The sequence below is a fragment of the Mus pahari genome, chromosome 18, assembly GCF_900095145.1.
Source record: "Mus pahari chromosome 18, PAHARI_EIJ_v1.1, whole genome shotgun sequence".
Classification (NCBI taxonomy): Eukaryota; Metazoa; Chordata; class Mammalia; order Rodentia; family Muridae; genus Mus; species Mus pahari.
The window spans coordinates 49,159,566-49,176,129 of NC_034607.1; the positions used below are offsets into that span (position 1 = coordinate 49,159,566).

The 16,564-nt window shown below is 46.1% G+C and overlaps 1 protein-coding gene across 1 annotated transcript in view; it reads right to left on the minus strand.

The window, feature by feature from the left end:
- Positions 1 to 8,004: 8,004 nt before the first annotated feature.
- LOC110335711 (cytochrome c oxidase subunit 7A-related protein, mitochondrial) overlaps positions 8,005 to 16,564 on the minus strand; it is an 11,715-nt gene continuing 3,155 nt past the window's right edge. Inside the window, exons 2-3 of the mRNA XM_029531601.1 lie at positions 10,003 to 10,131; positions 8,005 to 8,832 (exon numbers count right to left, since the gene is read on the minus strand). Of these exons, the coding sequence (XP_029387461.1) occupies positions 8,692 to 8,832; positions 10,003 to 10,131 (270 nt within the window). The 3' untranslated portion in view covers positions 8,005 to 8,691. The remainder of the gene's footprint in view (positions 8,833 to 10,002; positions 10,132 to 16,564) is intronic.

Here is a 16,564-nt window from a genome sequence, read left to right on the forward strand (position 1 = left end):
GACTGAACAAGTCCTTCAGCTGAAGCTGGCTCCATCTGCTGTGTGACTGTCACTCCCAGAGGGGGTTGACTTGCCTTTACTTTGCTCAATAAGATTTGGGGTCACTAAGCTAGAGATGACTTTGTCTCTGGGTGACCTCCATGCACATGTTCTTGTGCTGTTCCCCCGATTTTGTTTACGGTAGGGTTGTAAGACCTCAACTCTCAATGGTACTTATCTGGAGATGGCCACGAGTGAGACACTGAGATGCAGATCGAGGTTTCAAAAGCAAGAGGTTTATTTTCTGGTGCGTCAGGATCAACCCTCAATCAGTCCCTCGAGGCGAGTGACAAGAAAGCAATGAGGAATGGCTATTACAAGCTATTAGGGACACAGGTTACATTGGCAAGGTTATAGTTTAAACTTATTGGCTAAGCATATTGACCTTTAGATCTATTGGCTAGCAAGCATGACACGCATTTGAACTCTACCTGGGACTTTCCAGAGGGTCAGGGGACTATTAGTACATTCTGAGATTTTTTTTTTTTTTTTTTACTCAAGAATGTTCATGTGGGTGGAGAATGGAACTTGGCCTAGCCTTACTCCAGGAGAGAGGGGGAAGCTGTAAGAAGGAATGGGACTGGAAAACCCCTTAGGGTCCCCCCTTTTCCTTGCACAAGCTCAGGGGTCTTGGGTAACTAACTCATATTGTTCAGGTCCTGTATTCAGAGTCTCGTACTGTTGGCACAGGACCATCAGCTGCACTGCTCCTATTCTCTTTTATGAAGGCTGTACGGTTGTTCAGTATGCAGGGTCCGAAGGTCAACAATAGCAGAACAATTAGGGGCCCTAACAAGAAGGATATGAGGGTGTTTAGCCAAGGGTAGGAGTTAAACCAAGACTCAAACCCACCCTGACTCTGTTCTCTCTTCCGCTTGGCTAGCCCTTCTCTCACCTTGGCTATTGAACCCTTAACCACCCCTGGAATGGTCTCCACGGACTTCCCGATGTTTCACACCCCCAAGTAGCACAGAAAAGGTGGTTAAACCCCCAACATTGCTGCTGGCTTCTCCCATCTCAGGAGCACACATATATGGGGGTTTCTCCCAGGACACTCCTCAACTTTGGGTGTCTGCACCCTAGGCCCCACCCTCCAAGGCCACTTCTGGGACACAGTTTAGATTCACAAGTCCCTCATCCCCCACATTTGGGTAATCCCTCCCACCGTGTCTCTAGGGTGGGGATATCCCAGGAGTCAAGGCCCACCAGTAACTTACAGAGATCAAAGACAAGGTCTGGCCACGAGGTATAAGGCGGTGTGTTCCTCTGTAGTGGACCAAGCTACACCCCCAGTGGCTGAGGGTACTCGCCAAGTCCCATTGTTAGGGTTGTGGGGCTGCTGAGGCTCAGAGCCGGAAAGATACACCACAGCCATCTCATGTTTTCTTTGGTCTTGCAGAAGGGGGTTGCTTGGGTGTCTGGCTGCTCTCCAGTTGGCATCAGGTGCAGGCGCTAGTCTGACATGAGTTACGTGAACCCGGGCAGTTACTCCATCCACATTAACAGAGGTCAGGTGGTCAACAACACAAGAACGGCCCTTTCCACTTTGCTTCTAAGTTTTTAGCACGATGTCTCTTAACATATACCCAGTCTCCAACTTGCTACTAGTGTGGAACCTGCCCCAGGTACACAGGGCACTAAGTTTAGACCACAGTTCCTGGTGGCTGATCTGGAAAGCTTGCCATCAAGCCATAAGATCCTTGTCAGCCTGAAAAGTCACTTGGGGTGTGTGTGTGGGGTTGTCAAGAGCCAGATCAAGGGAGTTGGGGTCCCATGCAGGATCTCAAAAGGGGTCAGGTTAAAATGGTGGGGGTGTCCCAAGGCCAGGGAAAGAAGCACCACCCAGTCAGCGCCAGTCTCCAAGGACAATTTAGTTAAGGTCTCTTTTTTAGGGTTCTGTTCATTCTACCTGCCCTGAGCTCTGGGGATGGTACATACAACAGAGCTTCCAATTAGTCCCCAATATCTCTGCCAATCCCTGGCTTACCTTAGAGATAAAAGCAGGACCATTGTCCCATCCAATTACCTTGGGCACTCTAAACCTCAGGAAAATTTCCTCTGATATCTTCTTGGCTATTGTGGTAGCTCTTTCCTGCTTGGTGGGGAAAGCCCCAACCCATCCAGAAAAAGTATCCACAAACAGTCGAAGGTATTTGTAATCATATTTTCCTGGCTTAACTTCTATAAAATCGACCTCCCAATATACTCCAGGCCCTTCTCCCCTAGGTCTTTTGCCCTGTTAACTCTTGGCCACATAAGCAGTCACTTGCTGGCATAGCTTACTCTGTTCTACTGTCTCTCTGGTACAAAACCCGAGGTCCATTATATATACTTTAAATCCCTAACTGCTTGGACAAGCTTTTTATCCCCCAAATGAATCCATCTGTGTATTTGGCCTAGTAAGCCTTTTGCTTGCTTTCTGGGGAGTGTAGTTCTCCCTTCTGGTGTGTGCCATTGTCCTTCCTTCTCTAGGTAATAGTTGGTAGGGTGGCTAGCAATCTGAGTCCTTTCTTCTTCCATATCCAGTCCCATTCCCCACCGGGTGTCTCTTGCAGCCCCATAACTGGGATAGGTTCCTGCATAACCACTTTTCAAGCCACTTGATCTGCTATAAGCTAGCCCTAATTGAATGTTGTCCTTTACAAGAGTTGCCTTGGTCATGGTGTCTCTTCACAGCAACGGAAACCCTAACTAAGACACCTGGGGAGATCAGAGTGGCTGAGGAAGTGACTGTAGTTTATTTTGCTCAGTGGATAAATATGTTTATGAAACTGCCTTCTAAACGTGTTTATACCCCTAGACTAGTGCTGAACAGCTTCGGCTAAAGAAGCTTCTATTTGAAGTGGGTGCTTATTGGAGACACAGAACTGGTCAAAGTGCTAAGAATAAGTGGAAAAGAGTAAGAATTTTCTGTTCTAAAGAGGGCATTTGTTACATACCCCCAAAGTCTCAAAGAACACCTAAGAGGGTGCAGAAAGAATGAGTGCTGTGAGATGGGGTATGTTGGTATTGTCTGGACTCCTCCCCACCATCACCTGGCAATAGCCAGGTAGACCTAGCCCTATAAAAGGGGCTGCTTGGCCCACTCCTCGCTCTCTTATGCTCTTGCCCCCTTGTTCCTCATTCCTTCCCCCTCTCTCCACGTGGTCATGGCCGGCCTCTACTTCTCTACTCTCTCTTCTCTCTGTCTCTGCTACTCTTAACTCCCCTTCCCATGCCCCAAATAAACTTTATACTATACCACTGTGTGGCTGGTCTCTCGGTGGGAAGGGATACCTAGGCATGGGCCCACTGAGGCACCCCCTTCCCCAACACCCCGCCAGTATCTTAACAGCTCTTTCTCTTTTTATGATCACAACAGGGCATTTTCTTGAACTCCCAGCAACTGTGATCTCCCCCCAACAAAATGCACAAGAGTGGGTACAGAGTTTTCATCACGGAAGTGAGGAGGGGTTTGTGAGACACTGCCCCTCCCACAGACTTACAAGGAGTTAAGGTTGCTGAGGGAGATTTTTTTTTTTTCCTTTTGGAAACAGAATTTTACCAAGCTGGGGATTAAACCTAGGGCTGGGGATTAAACTTGTGCATGCTAAGTGTCTTAGTGTTTTACTGCTGTGGAGAGACAGGCATGCGTTTGAGATAGGGTTTGTGTGGCTTTGGCTGTCCTGGAACTCATAGACCAGGCTGGCCTCAAACTCAAGATTTGCCTGCCTCTGCCTCTTGAGTGATGGGACTAAAGGTGTGTGCCACCACTTCCCAGCTATTGGGACCATTACCACCATACTAGGCAAGTACCTTACCAAGCATCCTGGCTAGTTTCATGCCAACTTGATACAAGCTAGAGACACTTGGGTTGAGGGGTTCTCAGTTGAGAAAACGACTCCCAAGATGTGTCTGTCAGCAAGCCTCTGGTGTATTTTCTGGATTAGTATGATGATCGATGTGAGAGGGCCTAACAGCCTCTGGGTAGTATGTCCCCTGAGCAGGTGGTCCTGGTTGTTATAAGCAAACTGAGCAAGCCATGAGAGGTAAGTCCACTAGAAGTGCTCCTCCAGGGCAGGGCCTCTGCACCAACCAGCTCCTGCCTCCAGGTTCCTGCCATCTTCCCTGGATGATGGATTGTAAAATTTTAAGATAAAATAAACCCTTTTCCTCTTTGAGGTACTTTGGACCACACTGCTTTATCATGGCAATAGAAACCCCAACAAAGGCAGAAATTGGTATCAGGAGTGGGGTATTGCTGTAACAGATCTAATCATATATATGGTTTTGGGAAGGACTGAGAATTTTGGAACTTTGGGCTAGAAAAGCTCTTTAGTATTCAGAGCTGTCGTGGGCACTAAGAAGATAATGCTGAGAGCGATGTGGATAGCAGAGGACTGGCTTGTGGGCTTCCTATCAAGGCCAATCAGGAGCTACTTTGCCTTAATAACCACCATAGTGAAACTTCTGCTTTGCTGGTCAGTTGGGGCTGAAGATCCAGCTGACTGAGAGACTAGCATCACAGAAGGAAAATGTTTTAAAAGCTTCCTCAGGGTCAGCACACAGAAGCTGTAGTCTGAAGGCAGCCATTGCTGCACCTTGTGCTACCACCCAAACTTGGCAATATCTAAGTTTCTGGGTGGTACTTGTTTTGAAGGCATGAAGGGATTGTGGAGAGCAACTGAGGCTTGGCATTATGAGAGGCCAGATGTCATTGGTGTAGGTACAGCATCAGGAGCAGTGGAAACCCCAGGATAGAAAGGACAAAGGTTGAAGCTTGGCAACACATGTCCAAGTTAGTCCCTGAAGAGAACCCAGGAGAGATTACTGTGACATTGGAGCCCAGCTACAGTGGAAAACCCAGCATTTTGGAGATGTCAGTGCCTTGGAACCACTACCAAATACTATTGCAGGTATGGTATAGAGCCAGTCAGAGCCTTGGAAATAAGCTGTGCTTTAAATGGCAGAGCCAGAAAAATAAAAATACCTAGGTCCTTGGGAGCCCAAGATTGTCAATAAATTCCAGACACTGGACAGAATTATCTGCACTGCTGTATCTGGTCTTGCCTTGATTTAGATGTTCACTGTGCCAAAGGAGCTCACAGTAGAAACCTTGGAATGTGAAAGAAACTGGATATTTTGAAGATTAAATCTATTTGTTGATGTATTAGTTAGGGTTTTACTGCTGTGAACAGACACCATGACCAAGGCAAGTCTTATAAAAACAACATTTAATTGGGGCTGGCTTACAGGCTCAGAGGTTCAGTCCATTATCATCAAGGCAGGAGCATGGCAGTATCCAGGCAGGCATGGTGCAGGAGGAGCTGAGAGTTCTAGGACTTCATCCAAAGGCTGCTACTGGAAGACTGACTTCCAGGCAACTGGGGTGAGAGTCTTAAGCCCACACTCACAGTGACACACCTATTCCAACCAGGCCACACCTATTCCAACCAGCCCACACCTCCCTGGTCCAAGAATATACAAACCATTACAGTTGAGATGAAGTTTCTCTGTGGTTCTGAAATCTACTCTTGAACTCAGAGCTACACCTCAAGAGAGTAAATTGAAAGGCTGTGGGACCTTAAAACTCAGATTTATTTATTATCATTATTTGGGGGGGGGGGGTTCAAAACAGGGTTTCTCTGTGTAGCCCTGGCTGTCCTGAAACTCACTCTGTAGACCAGGCTGGCCTGGAACAGAGAAATCTGCCTGCCTCTGCCTCCCAAGTGCTGGGATTAAAGGCGTGCACCACCACGCCTGGCTAAAACACAGAATGCTCTATACTGTTAAAAATATGAGATCTTGAGGATGAAAAAGCAAAGGTTATTGTTTAGTAGTGCTGCACTGTTGTCAAGTTGACAATGGCTAGCTTCATGTGACCTTGATACAAGCTAGAGTCATCTGGAAAGGACTCTCTCTTTTTTTTAAAATTTTACTTAATGTACGAGTGCTCTGCTGTATATATATATCCACCTGCCAGAAAAGGGCATCAGATCCTATTACAGATGGTTGCAAGCCACCATGTGATTGCTGGGATTTGAACTGAGGACCTCTGAAAGAGCAGCCACTGCACTTAACTGCTGAGCCATCTCCCCAGCCCCCTGGGAAGGACTCTCAATGCCTCTACTCATTTTGCCTGTGAGCATTTTCTTGATTGATGATTGGTGCAGAGGGGCCCAGGGTCACTGTAGGCATTGGCATCCCTGGGGTGGTGGCCCTGGGGACTACAGGAAAGGCAAGCTGAACAAGACAGAAGTGAGGCGGCAGGCAGCACTTTCCATACCTTCTGTTCCTGCCTCCCAGTTCCTGCTCTCAGTTCCTGCCCTCACTTCCCTGGACTGTGGCCTTCAAACTGTAAAATAAATCTTTTCCTTCCCAAGGTGCTTTGACCATGCTGTTTTATCACAATAGAAACCCCAACTAAGACAGAAACAACCCTGAGAAACCAAATGAACAACATCCCAACCAGAGGCTTTTTCTTTGGTAGTGTTCCCAATATTCCCTCCCCTCCCACCCATCCCTGATCTTTTAAGTAGCCACAACTCACACTTGAGTTGGAATCTGGGTTTTGTTTTTGGTCTGTGGTTGGCAAGCCACCGAGGTACAGCCGGGGAACAGGCTGAGATAGGGTGGCCATGGCCCTGGCTTGGGTTTTTAAAACTTCAAAGCCTATCTCAGTGACATACTTCCTCCAACAAGGTCACACCTCTTAATCGTTCTAATCCTTTCAAACAGTGCCACTCCCTGGTGACTAGTCAGTCAAACATTTGAGCCTATAAGGGGCAATTCTTATTCAAACTGCCACACTAGGTTTCCTTCCCAATACCTAACTCAGTAGCTCACAACTATCCACACATAGCTGCAGATCCAGGATGTTTTCTTCTTCTGATCTCCTTGGGCACCACGACATATACACATGCAGCCCAAGTACACAGACAAATAGATCTAAATTAAAAACAAAACTCTTTTTCTGTGTAAGGGTATATGTCTATCACCATGTGCATGCCTGGTGCCTGCAGGCGGCCAGAGGAGGGTGTCAGATTCCCAGGAGCTGGAGCTACAGATGGTGATCAACTTTATGTGGGCGCTGGGAATCGAAGCCAGGTCGGCTAGAAGAACACACAAGTTCTTAGCCCTATTAGTTTATTAAAAATCTTCCACTATTACATGTTTTTTGGGGGACAGGGTCTATTGTGGCTCACGTCACAAACTTCTGATCCTGTCTCAGCCTCCAGAGTATGAAAAGGACAGGTGTGAGCTAATACACAATTCTCTCAAGAGGACAGTGTTCTCTGCGATGACATCAGCTTATGTGCATGATGCCTGCTATCGGCACTGACAGAGTAAGTTAGGTCTAACAAATGGGTAAGTAGTGTCTTAAGTGAACTGTGCATTTTACAGGGTCTTTTCACTAAGGAGCAAGCGGGAGTCTTAGGAACTACATGGAAATCAACAATCCTGTTACTGGACCCTGAGAAACTATCTTGTAAAGATGAGGCTGGGGCAGGAGAGATGGCTCAGTGACTAAGAGCACTTGATCTTGCAGAAGGTTCAATTCCCAGAAGGAAGGTTCACAACCCACAGAAACAGAAACTCTAGTCCCAGGGGCTCCGACACCTCTTCTGATCTTCATGGGCACCAGGCTCACATACAATACACAGACATTCTTGTGAGTAAGAAACACATACATATTAAGTAAATCTAAAAAAAAAAAAAAAAAGAAAAAAGGCTTGTTGGCTAATTAAGAAGAAATCAAAGCCCAGGTTTAGGGAACCCCAGTCCCCTGTGATTCTTCTGAAAAACTGCTCAATTGAGAAGGACTTTCAAGCTGTGCATAGAGAGGCACACTTTAATCCCTGCACTCCCAAGGCAGAGGTGGGCAGATCTTTGTGAGTTTGAGGCCAGCCTGATCTACATAGTGAGTTTCAGGTGAGCCAATGAAACAGAGCAAGACACTGGCTCAAAAAAAAAAAAAAAAAAAACTAAAAAACAAACTAAAAATCTTTATTCATGTATTTATTCCGCAGTCAAGTAAATCATAACTTAAAGCCACAGCATTATTAAAGGAGAATTCCTGGTACAGCTGTCTAAAGTGCAACACTGACAGGTGCTCTTCCCATGATGGAACAAATACGTTTCCCTAAGGTCTGGGCGAGGCAAACAACTCTTTGAAACCAACTGCCCAACAAATACAGGCAGGTTGCAAATCATTCATTCCTTTTAACATTTTCTGCAAGGCGGAGCAATCCCTCAGGTGGCTAACTCCAGCCCTCACTTCACCCACCTGTCCCCTGGCTTTTCTTTTCCTTCCTCAATCACACCTACACCCAAAAGGCTTCTGTGCTTCCTGCTTAGACACCACCTAAGGCCCTGAGGCCCTGAGGCCCTGAGGCCCGGAATGAGCTGAGAGCAACTTTCATGCAGAGCTCCAGGGAAATCAGGAGCAGAAGCTCAGCTCAGGGATGGCTCGGTGTCATTTCCTTAAACAATAGTTTTAACTGTCAAACAAGCTCTGACATCTGACAGGCCATCTGCACGCCATAAACAAACCAAAACAATGTATTGTTATCTTTTCCTTTGTTTGCAAAATGTTAAGTAGACTATCCAAGTGGAAAACATGAAATTCAAAGGGTTTGTGCCACAATGTTATCCAGTCCTCCACAGGCAAGCTCATTTGTTTCTGGGCTGCGAGGCCATGTAGAGGGCAATCAGGCAGTAGATGGTCCCTCCCACTGTCAGAGCCATGGTGGTCCGGTAAAGCATTTGGTCGGGAAGGCCTCGTTTCAGGTGGATGGGCACGCCGTCAGCCTTCTGCAGAGCAAGAAAGGACAGTGAGTTGGCTGGAAAGAACAGATTTTCCTACAAACTGAAGAAGAAAATTCATCCATCGTGAAAACTACTCCACAAACACAATATAGCCGGTGACTGGGATGCACCAGTGTGGCAGAACATGGGCGTACTTCCTTATAAGCTTACAGTCACCCTCTACAGCCAAGTCCATGTTTCTAAGACCTGTACCACAGTCTCAGCCGGTAAGGGCAGAGCCCTGGAAATGTTTGAAGATAATGACTCTGTAGGATCCTAAACTCATTTTGTGCAGTCTCCAAAGGCTCCTTAAACCTCACTCATTAGACTTAAAAGACTTACACTGAACAACATGAAAGTGCTCTCCAGCCAGGATGGACTGAACCTGGACATCTCTTGTGGGGAGGCAACCCTGTAAGGATAGCTGTAGTGGGCTCTGTCACTCCCCAGTGCTTGACAATCAGGTCACTAGGTTCTTCATTATCTCTAAACAAATCAATCGCATTCAAGTGTCAATTATGGCTTCTCTCTATTGATGACCTACATAAGAGGGCTTCCCAACTTCCACCAGTAGCTTAGTGAACTATAGCACCAAGCAAGCCAAACAGAAGAAAACTGGTTGCCAAAAGTCACTGCATAAGGCTGGTAAGATGGCTCAGCAGTTACAAGCCAAGTCACTGTATAGGGCTGGCAAGACGGCCCAGCATTTACAAGCTATTGCTGCTCTCAGATCAGTTCCTACAACTGGTAACTTCAGCTCCAGGGGATTCAACGGCCTCTCCCGATCTCTACACAGACACAGACAAGACATACACACATAGAGACAGAAACACAGACACACAGGGACAGACTTTTCCGAAGTCACTGCATGTGTGGCAAGCATTAACAGATACTGGCTGATTCAGTGTTATTCATTACACATGCTCCTGTGTTCTCAATGATTACGAGCAGTCTGAAATCTGTGTTAGTGCAATGAGGTCATTAGCCACGCCCCTGTTACCAGCATCTACCTGTACAAAGGTTCCATTATTAGTCAACGACCAAACTGAAGTAAAGAGATCTCCTTAAGAAAAGGAGGCTGGTGAGAAACCAACACTAAAGTCAAGTCAGTTTCAGAAGCTCCCAGCCAACACACGTGTGTGCATTTCACAGTTCTGTGTTCCCATCTTCACTCACCTGGAAAAACTTCTGCAGCTCTGGAACTTTGTTCTTCCCAGCATAATCATATGCTGTCACACTGGTGGTCAGTTTGGTTGGTGTGGCAAATATGATAGGCGGTGCTTCCGTGGAAACCGGCTTTAACCCCTGCAGGACAGCAAAAGGCAACAGAGGCCATGAGTTTGTTTGGGCAGCTGAGCTATTTCCGGAGGCGGCACTAAGTGTGTAAGGGCTGGAAAAGGGTCTCTGTCACTTGCCTTATGGGGCCTTTGGGTGGTTCTCAACACTCTGACAAAATACCCTTAGTAGCTTTCCAAAGCAAACTGTCAAGGACTCTACCAGTGAGATGGGAAAGACAAGAAAGGCCCATGTGAGCTTCAAGAAGTACTGTCTAGAGCCGGGTGGTGGTGGCACACACCTTTAATCCCACTCGGGAGGCAGAGGTGGGCGGATTTGAGTTCGAGGCCAGCCTGGTCTACAGAGTGAGTTCCAGGACAGCCAGGACTATACAGAGAAACCCTGTTTCGAAAAAACCAAAAAGGAAAAAAAAAAAAAAAAAAAAGAAGTACTGTCTACAAGGACTCCGCCGTCCCCTCTTCTCATCTGTCTGAACTGATGTACTAAGGCAGAGCTAGGTAAGTCAGTAAAGTGCCCCTGCTTGTAAGGAGGCCTGAGCTCACGCCCAAGCACCATGTAAGCCGCTGGGGATGGCTGCATCACCTTGTAATCCCAACACTGGGAGGCAGAGTGGAAATAGGCAGATCCCTGGAACTCAGTCTGATTAAAGAGCACCAGTGAAAACCTGTTAATAAATAAATACATAAAGTGAGTGGCTCCTGAGAACTAGGCTGATCTCTGGCTTACCATGCACGAACACACAGGTCCACAGTGCAACTACACTGTGGTGCCCACGTCTTTAATCCAAGCACTTAGGAGGCAGAGGCAGGAAGATTTCTGAGGTAGAGGCCAGCCTGGTCTACAGAGGGAGTTAGAGGACAGCCAGTGCTACCCATTCCATGATGCCATTAACAGCAGTACAGGACAGGGGTAGATGACTGCTGCCTAGGACAAGGTGCTGGATGAGGGGGACGGCTTTCTCTGTGAAGCTATGCAAGTGTTCTAAAATTAACTGTGGGGGCTGGAGACAAGGGTCAGCCATTAAAGAGCATGCACTGCTGTTGCAGAAGACACAAGTTCAGTTCTCAGCACCCACATGGCATGGCTCACAACCACCAGAAACTCTAGCTTCTGGGGACCTGAGAGCTCTTGATTATGCAAGCACCCAAACACAGGTGTACAAATACACACAGACATACAGTTTAAAAACAACAAAAATAAACCTTTTTTATGTTTGGAGAGTGGCCTGGAATTTGATGTATAAACCAAGCTGGCCTCACCTCAAACTTATAAAGATCACCTTCTCCTGCCTCCCAAGAGGTGGGACTAATAAGTATGTGGCATCACATAAACCTTAACTAAGTAGGGCTGTGGTTGAGATGCACTTGGGAGACTTGCTATGAGCTCAGATTGGCCTCCAACCCCTGGTGCCTCACTGGGCTATAGGTACACACCGCCACACTATTAAACTAGATTCTTTAAATGGCTCAACTGCATGTATAGCATCCTGATTACATCTCAATAAGCCACTGGAAGGGTCATTTTGTTTCAGACAGGATCTGACTGTGTAGCCTCCGATGATCACGAGGTTCCTGAGAGCAGGTCAGCCTTGAACTCAGTAAGACCCACCTGCCCTGCCCGAGCACTGGGCTCAGGGCTGCCTTCTTGCTGTTTTCTAAGAACCGAGGAGCAGGCTGAGGGTGCAGCTCCTGTCAGAGTCCCTGCCCAGTGCATGCAGCCAGCAGCACAAAAACCAACCAACCAAAACCTACAGGGAACTATTTTGCTTTTTATCTTTAGACACAAAGCTGCAAAGTAACTTATGCCCACAGTTCTCCACAGCAGCACTGCACACTAAAGTTGAAAGTTGAGACTTACAAGCCAGTGAAATTATCCCTTCAGGTTCTAACTAGAAAAAATAAAATGTTACGTTTGAAAGAAGTTTGAAGTCTTGACTCTTCGAGTCTTTATTTCTCAAATTTATAACTGACAAGTTAGATATTTAAAAGATCAACACAGAAAGAGGAGGGAGGTCAGATAAAAATGAATTACAAAACAAAAAACAAACAAACAAAAACCACTAACCCACTAATGTTGTCCCTACCAATCAGGCATGAGGATTAATGGAACCCAAAACCAAGACCAAACAAATAAGGTTCTGACGTAAGGTTACTCTGGTTTGGGAATGGCCTGTCTAAGGCAATCCACTCACTCACTCATCTGGCAGGTCTGACCATCACCTACTCTACACCAGACATGCACAAGAACATCAGCTATCTCAACAGCTTTTAAATAATTCCACATACTCTTTATAAAAAGTCAGAACACACTTTTAAAATTACGTCTTATTTTAGTATCTAACACACCAGAGAGGGCATCAGAACCCACAATAGATGGTTGGGAGCCACCATGTGGTTGCTGGGAATTAACTCAGGACTTCTAGAAGAGCAGTCAGTGCTCTTAACCACTGAGCCATCTCTCCAGCCTTTATTTCAGTATCTTATTCCATCAATTATTATGAACTTTGTATTCTCCCCAAAGAGGCTCAGTTGTTTTTACTACCTTATCCACTCACAGTACAGCTTGTTGGCCCTCGGTGAAGAATGGACATGATACTTCACCTCCCTGCACCACGGTAAATCACCCTCTGATGTAAAGTCAGCAGCCCCTATGGTCCCAGGTACTGCCACTCCGGAGACTCAAGCTCCCCTAGATGCCCATCTTACAGATCAAAATTCCAAGTTCTAGACCCGGTGGCAGTGGCGCATGCAGAGGCAGGTGATCTCTGAGTTCCAGGACAGCCAGGGCTACTCAGAGAAACCCTGTCTCGGAAAAATAAAACAAGCAAACAATAACCAAACTTTAGTTCTTCTAATGGCTTTGGAGTTGTGGTGCTTTGGAGTTGTGGTGCCGCCCAGGCACCCAGTTCTGCCCTCGCCTACTTCACCTCCTTCCTCCTCCTAAAACCCTGCACCTCCCAGGCTGCCTGCAGGCTCTTCAGACTACACAGCTTTCCCAGCACCTTTCATCACCTTAGGGAAGGAAACTTTTCAAAAAAATTTGTTTTGGTTTCTGTTTGTTTAAAACAGGTCCATGTATCCCTGAGCTGGCCTTGAACTCACTTGCAGGCCAGGCTGGCCTTGAACTCCTGACCCCGTTACCTCTGCCTCCCGAGAGAGAAAATTATAGCACATCAGCTCTACTCACCCTTTGCAAAACTGCATGTCCTCCTCCTGCCCCTGCAAACACCTTGCTTTTCTCCACAGCACTTAACCACCATTAACCACACTCCATCCCTTTATTTACTGCCTCCCTTATACAAAAGAAGGCCCCCTTCCCCACGCAGGATGCTGGTCACATTCCCAAGACTAACAGAAGCAGCTGATGGCCAGCACATTCCATACACATGTGTCAGGCAGGTAACTGCAGTAGCAAAGCTACAGCTTTACCACACAGGAGACTCTGAAGTCTACTAACTGGCATTTGCCAGCAGAGCCTCCCTCCTGTGGCAAGGGGAAAGCCCTGAAAGAGTCAATAAATTAAGTGATGTCAGGCTATGCTTTTCAATGCTGATTCTGTACATAATCTCTACCTCTGAACAGTTCACAACTCTTAAACTCTTCCTGTCTAATTGCTAAAAAAAAAGTAGGGAAGGAAGGAATGTGTCTCGGAAATTGAAGACAGGGCCACCTCCAGCCTCGAACTGCTCCAAAGTGTATGGTTTGTTTTGTTTTGTTTAGGCTAGGGTCTTGGGAAGCTCAGCTGGCCTAGAACTTCCTCTGCAGCCAAGGATGAGCTTCAACTCCTGATCTTCCTGCTTCTACCTCCCAGGCTGATTACTCAGCTACATCAGGACGCTGAGCTCAATTTTTAAAGAAACAGTGCAGTGCAGGGTGAGTAGTATTAGGGTTGACGGCGCTGGTGTGCCGCCTGTCCAGCTCAAATTAAAAAAAAGAAACTTTTAAATTTTATGTACTGTATGTGTTTATGGGGGGAGGGGTGGCCCATCTGTGTGCATGTGAATGCAGGTGTGTCTGAGAAGCCCAGAGGAGAGGATCGGATCCCTTGAGGCTGGAGTTGCAGGTAGCTAAATGTCAATGGACTCAGGTATGGGCAACTAAACTTAGGACCTCCGAATTAATTAATGGAATAGCTATCTCTCCAGCCTCCAGCTGAAATGTTTAAAGAAAAAATAACCCTGATTTTCCTCCTAAAGCTGACTGGTTCAGCATTCTTACTTTTTAGATCTAAGGAGGATGAAGATAGAAAATTATTTCATTCTTTAAAAATGTTTTTAACTGGGGCTAGAGTGAAGGCTCTGTTAAGAGCATTTGTTCTTGCTAAAGACTCATGTGGTAGTAACTCTAGTTCCAGAGAATTCAATGCTTCCTCCTGACTTCTGTGGACACTGGACATGCATGTGGTGTACATATATATCCATGCAAGAAAAACTCTCATAAGTAACACAAAGTTAAAAAAAAAAATACAGTTTGTAAATGTTAACCTGTTCGCCTCAGATTTATGACTGGAAACCAGATTTAATCTTCAGTGGCTCAAATCATTTCTTTTTTGGGGTGTGGGGAGAGGGAAAGGTTTATTTGGCTCACATTTCTGTATCGCTGTTCATCACTGAAGAAAGACAGGACAGGAACTCAAAGAGTACAGGAACCTGGAGGCAGGAGCTGATGCAGGGCCATGGAGGGGTGCTGCTTACTGCCTTACTCCTATAGCTTGCTTAGCCTGCTTGTTCCTGCTAGTGAGGATTCCATTCTAGATACAGACTTTCTTCCCTGCACTTCTATTGCTAAGACTCAAATCATTTCTAAGTGAAGCTGGCACCCTCGCCATGTCTCTGCCACCTCACATTCCAAATGCCTCAAATTCACTATCAACTTGTCAGGACGCCCCATCTGTATGGAGAATACTGCCACCTTCCCAGCCCCATGTCATCTTGAATACTCCAAATACTCCTGCATGCCCAGAATGCTGCTCATCAATAAGATGGCACATCTACCCAACTTCCTGCAGCCAATGTCCTATTTACTTCCTACAAAATTGAGTTCTTTTATCATAGGCCCTTTATGACTCACCTCCACACTCAAACTTACTCGGTCTCTCCTCCATTCCTCTTGTCCCTCAGTTCCCCACAGCGACATCATTCTAGTGTCTTAACCAGAACTGCTGGGTCATAGAGTAAAACTGTATTTCCCTTTTTAAGAAACTGCCAACTGGACACAAGCTAGAATCATCAGGGAAATGGAACTCTCAATTAAGAAAATGCCCCCACTACATTGGCCTGTGGGTGGCACAACTCCTGCGCTGGTGTTCCTCAGTGCTATGAGCAGGCTGAGCCAAGCCAAGAGGAGCAAGCTCGTAAGCAGTGTCCCCCATGGCCTCTGCTCCAGTCTACTCTGACTTCACTTAGTGATGGAGAGTAACTGGAGAGCGGTCAGACAAACTAAACCCTTTCCTCCCCACGTTGCTTTTGGTTATGGTCCTTATCACAGCAATAAACCCTAGCCAAGACACTACCAAAGAACATTCCAAAGTGGCTACACCATTTTAAAATCTCTCCAACAATGCAGTAGGCGTCTGGTTTCCTTACATCTTCATTTCCACAAGCTATTGTCTGCCTTTCCATCACAGGCACTGCGGCAGACATGAAGTGGTATTTGACTTCCCTACTGACTAATAATGTCAAGTACCTTTTCATGTTCATTTATTTGTAGCACACGTCACCAAAAAGATGAATGCTTTTTAATCAGCCACTATCAAGTATTCTTCAAATAATTAGTTGCCATCAAGTTGATTTACAAATCTCTCTGCTATTGTTACAGAAGTAGCATTTCCATGTTTGGTTATTTATTCACTTTATAAACATTTTCACTTTACAGTGCACTGTGCCCAAGAAAGGAAGACAATATACTACTAATGCTACTAATGACAAGATCAGAGCACAAAGTAGAGGGACTGAGCTGGGGGGTGTCCATGAAAATGCTAGAGCAGGCAGGAGTGATTCTCATGAGGCAAGAAGGGAATCTGGTTCAACTTCTAGAGTCTGACCCTGAGCCGTTTATTTTTGACATATTTAATAAACACAGTACAACTATGGGCAAAAGCTTTCTCTTGAAAATTACCACAACAAAGCTTAAGGCATAAATCCACTGTCAACAGTAAGTAATAAGTAGTGTTCCTCTATGGCCCCTACTTCAGTTCTTACTTTGACTTCACTCAGTGATCAGGGAAGTTGTTAAGACAAACTAAACCCTTTCCTCCTCAAGCTGCTTTTGGTCATAGTCTTTAGCAATAAACACTCTAGCTAAGACACCATCAACTGGAGACACCCAAACTAAGATACTCTTGCAAAGTGCATGTCTTTAGCAAAGTACCTATGCTACGACCTCTTCCAAAAGAATGCATTCTAAAGCTGGGCGTGGTGGCGCACACCTTTAATCCCAGCACT